This window comes from Apteryx rowi, unplaced genomic scaffold (genome assembly GCF_003343035.1).
Source record: "Apteryx rowi isolate R43461 unplaced genomic scaffold, aptRow1 scaffold_1234, whole genome shotgun sequence".
Taxonomy (NCBI): Eukaryota; Metazoa; Chordata; class Aves; order Apterygiformes; family Apterygidae; genus Apteryx; species Apteryx rowi.
This window is the reverse complement of record NW_020447458.1, coordinates 303-4,048: the sequence shown is the minus strand read 5'-3', so window position 1 is coordinate 4,048 and position 3,746 is coordinate 303. Positions and strand designations below refer to the sequence as shown.

At 62.0% G+C, this 3,746-nt stretch overlaps 1 protein-coding gene across 3 annotated transcripts in view; it reads left to right on the top strand.

Moving 5' to 3' along the window:
• The window catches only part of EVI5L (ecotropic viral integration site 5 like), a 9,918-nt gene extending 7,231 nt beyond the window's left edge, over positions 1-2,687 (top strand). For all 3 annotated transcript variants that reach the window (XM_026055537.1, XM_026055536.1, XM_026055538.1), the window contains 3 exons: positions 68-163; positions 257-352; positions 1,676-2,687. In XM_026055537.1, the coding sequence (XP_025911322.1) occupies positions 68-163; positions 257-352; positions 1,676-1,930 (447 nt within the window). In that variant the 3' untranslated portion in view covers positions 1,931-2,687. The remainder of the gene's footprint in view (positions 1-67; positions 164-256; positions 353-1,675) is intronic.
• Positions 2,688-3,746: the final 1,059 nt, after the last annotated feature.

Sequence of the window (3,746 nt, the reverse complement as noted above, 5' to 3'; positions counted from 1 at the left end):
CAGCGACGTCCCAGCAAAGCGGGGCTGCTCGCGGGGTGGCCCCCAACGTCCCCAACGTCCCTGGCAGAGCAAGGAGGAGGTGATGGCGGTGCGGCTGCGCGAGGCCGACAGCATGGCGGCGGTGGCTGAGATGCGGCAGCGCATTGCCGAGCTGGAGATCCAGGTGAGGGCCGGGCAGGGGACGGGGACGCGGGGGACGGCCACCGTCGGGGACGGCCACCACAGGGTGCTCACCCCTGGCCCCATGTCCCCGCAGAGGGAAGAGGGCATGATCCAGGGTCAGCTCAACAACTCGGACGCCTCGCAGTACATCCGCGAGCTCAAGGACCACATCGATGAGCTCAAGGCTGAGGTAAGGCCCTGGCTGGGCCCTTCCTGAGCACCCATGGGTGCCCTCAGGCATCCGTGTGCATCCACAGGTACCTTTGAGTGCCCATGTGCACCTGTGGGCACCCACAGATACTCGTGGGCACCCATGGGCACCACTGGGCACCTCCAGACATCCAGAGGTACACACGAGCACCCACAGACACCATTGGGTACCCGTGGGCACCCACAGACGCCCATGGACACCCACGGGCACCCCTAGGCACCTTCAGGGATGTGGGGGCACCCATGGGCATCCCTGGGCACCCACAGGCACCTGTGAGCACCCTCTAGGACCCATGAGCACCCCAAGCCATCCATGGGCACCCTGGGACACCCATGAGCACCTGTGAGCATCCCTGGCGCCCTTGGGAMCTCACAGAACACCTTTGGGGACACAGTGGGGATACAGCCAGGGCCAGTCCCAAGTATCCCTAAGCCTTGGCACAGCTGGGGCCAGTCCCCACTGTCCCCAAATGGGACCATGCTGCGGGTGGGCACCGTTGGCGATATCCCCCAGGGCCATGTGGCACGACGTTGTCCCCTGTCCCCATGTCCCAGCCTATGTCTCCACATCCCTGTGCCTGTCCCCATGTCCATGTCCCCCATCCAACGTCCTTATGCTGTCCCTTGTCTGTCCCGTGCCCCTGTCCCCCATCCCATGTCCTTGTGCCTGTGTCCCATGTCCCCTGTCCACTGTCTCATGTCCCTGTCCCCAATTCCATGTCCATGTCCCCATCCCACATCCCCATGCCTGTCCTATATCCCATCCCATGTCCCCGTCACCATGCAATATCTCTGTGCCCATGTCCCCATGCCTGTCCTGTGTCCCTGTACCTATCGCCTATGCCATGTCCCCATGCCTTCCCCATGTCACTCTGCCATGTCCCATGTCCCCATGCTTTTCCCTATCCCCATGGCCCCGTGCCATGTCCCTGTGCCTGTCCCATGTCCACTCTCCCCATGTCTGTGCCTTGTCCCCTGTCCCCATATCCTCATGCCTGTCCCATGTGCCCTATCCCCATGTCATTGTGACTGTTCCATGTCTCTATGCCTGTGCCATGTCCCTTGTGCCATGTCCCCATGCCTGTCCCATGTCCCCTGTCCCGTATCCCCTGTCCACATGTTTCTGTCCCATGTCCCCTATCCCATATCGCCTGTCCTCCTGCGGCTGTCCCCCATCCCCTGGGCCATGTCCCTGTGCCTGTCCCCTATCCACCATCCTGTATCCCCAACTCCTGTGTCCTTGTGCCTGTTCCCTGTCCCCATGCCTGTCCCACGTCCCCTGTCCCCACGCGTGTCCCCGCAGATCCGGCTGCTGAAGGGCCCCAAGGCCTTCGGCGAGGCGCTGGGCTTCGACAGCATCCACATCGTGCGGCACCTGGCGGACGAGGACTCGCTGGCCTCGTCGGACGAGGAGCTGGCGCCGGCGCCCTTCGCCCTGCCGCCCCGCGGCTTCCTGCGCCCCGCCGCCCACGCCAAGGAGAGCTCGGGCAGCACCGACAGCGAGGCCGAGGAGCCCCAGGCGCCTGCCGGCCCCCGTGCCGGTCCCCTGGCCCGCTGACGCGCCGGGGAACCGGCCACGGGCCGGGCACGAGCCGTGCGCCGAGACGAGCCGCGCGCCGGGGTGAGCTGTGCCGGGACAAGCCACGTGCCGGGGTGGCCGTGCACCGGGGACAGGCCCCCACGCCGGCCTCCATGTTGGCGGGGGGCGAACTCACGCACTGATGGCAGCGGTGAAGCCGTGCTCCAACACTGGGGTTGGAGCCGTGGTCCAAAGCTAAGGTTGAACCCATGCTCCAATGCTGGGGTTGAACCCATGCTCCAACACTAAGGTTGAACCCATGCTCCAACGCTGGGGTTGAACCCATCTTCTACCTGGGGTCGAACTCATGCTCTTCCTGGGGTTGACCCCATGCTCTAACTTTGGGATTGACCCCACGCTCTAACAGTTGGGGTTGAACCCACGTGCTAACGTTGGGGGTCAAACCCATGCGCTGCCTGGGGGTGGACCCACACTCCAACGCTGGGGTTAAACCCATGCACCAGCTGGGGTGGAACTCCTGCTCTAACATTGGGGGTTGACCCCTGTGCTCTGCCTGGTGTCGAACCAACACTCTTAACATTGGGGTTGAACCTGCACACCTGCTGGGGTTGGACCCACGTGCCAACATTGGGGTTGGACCCACAGACCAGCTGGGGTTGACCCCCCCCCCCACACTCCAACATTGGGGTTGAACCCATGCACTGCCTGGGGTTGAACCCATTCTCCAGCATCGGGGTCAAACCTATGCTCAGGCTGGGGTTGAACCCACACTGATGGGGGTGTCAAACCTATGTCGTGACTGGGGTTGAAGCACTTATCCAACATTGGGGTTGAACCCACGCTCTAACATTGGGTTTGAACCTCTGTCATGACTGGAGTTGAACCCCCTTCTCCAACGTTGAGGGTTGAACCCACTCTCTAACATTGGGATTGAACCCAAGCACCAGCTGGAGTTGACCCCACACACTAATATTTGGGTTGAACCCAAGCTCTAACATTGGGGTTGAAACCATGCACTGGTTGGGGGTGGACCCATACTGTAACGCTGGGGTCAAACCCCACATGCTAACATGCAAGTTGATGCCACATTCAACACTGGGGTCAAAATCATGCACTGCCTGGGGTTGAATCCATTCGCCAACATCAGGGTTGAACCCATGTTCTGGCTAGGGTTGAACTCACGTTCTAACATTGGGGTTGAACCAAGGCACCTGCTGGGCTTGGACCCACGCGCCAATGTTGGGCTTGGACCCAAAGATCGGCTGGAGTTGACCCCACGCTCCAATACTGGGGTCAAACCCATGCTCTGGCTGGGGTTGAACCCATTCTCCAACATCAGGGTTCAACCCAGGCTCCAACATTGGGGTTGACCCCAGGCTCCAACGTTGGCATGAAGCCACACTCTACAATTGGGGCTGAACCCATGGGCAAGCTGAGGTTGACCCCAGATTCCAACGTGGTTGAACCCTGGGATGTGGTGGGACTCCGGGATGTGGTCACATCCCCAGCGGGGCTTGAACCCTGGACATCGTTGGACCCCGAGATGCAGCCCGGTCCCAGGACATGATCAGACCCAGGACACAGCCTGACCCCAAGTGTGGTGGACATGGCCCAACCTGGACAGGGTCCAACCCCAGCTGCAGCTTGACCTCGGACACAGTCAGAGCCCAGGATGTGGCTGGACCCTGGACACAGCCGGGTCCCCCTGGACGCAACCAGATGCTGGATGCAACCAGCTCCCCGGACCGGTCAGACCCTGGACACAGCTGGACCTGGGACGTGGCCAGATCCTTGGCGGTGGCTCAACCCCGGCATGACCCAACACTTGGCCATG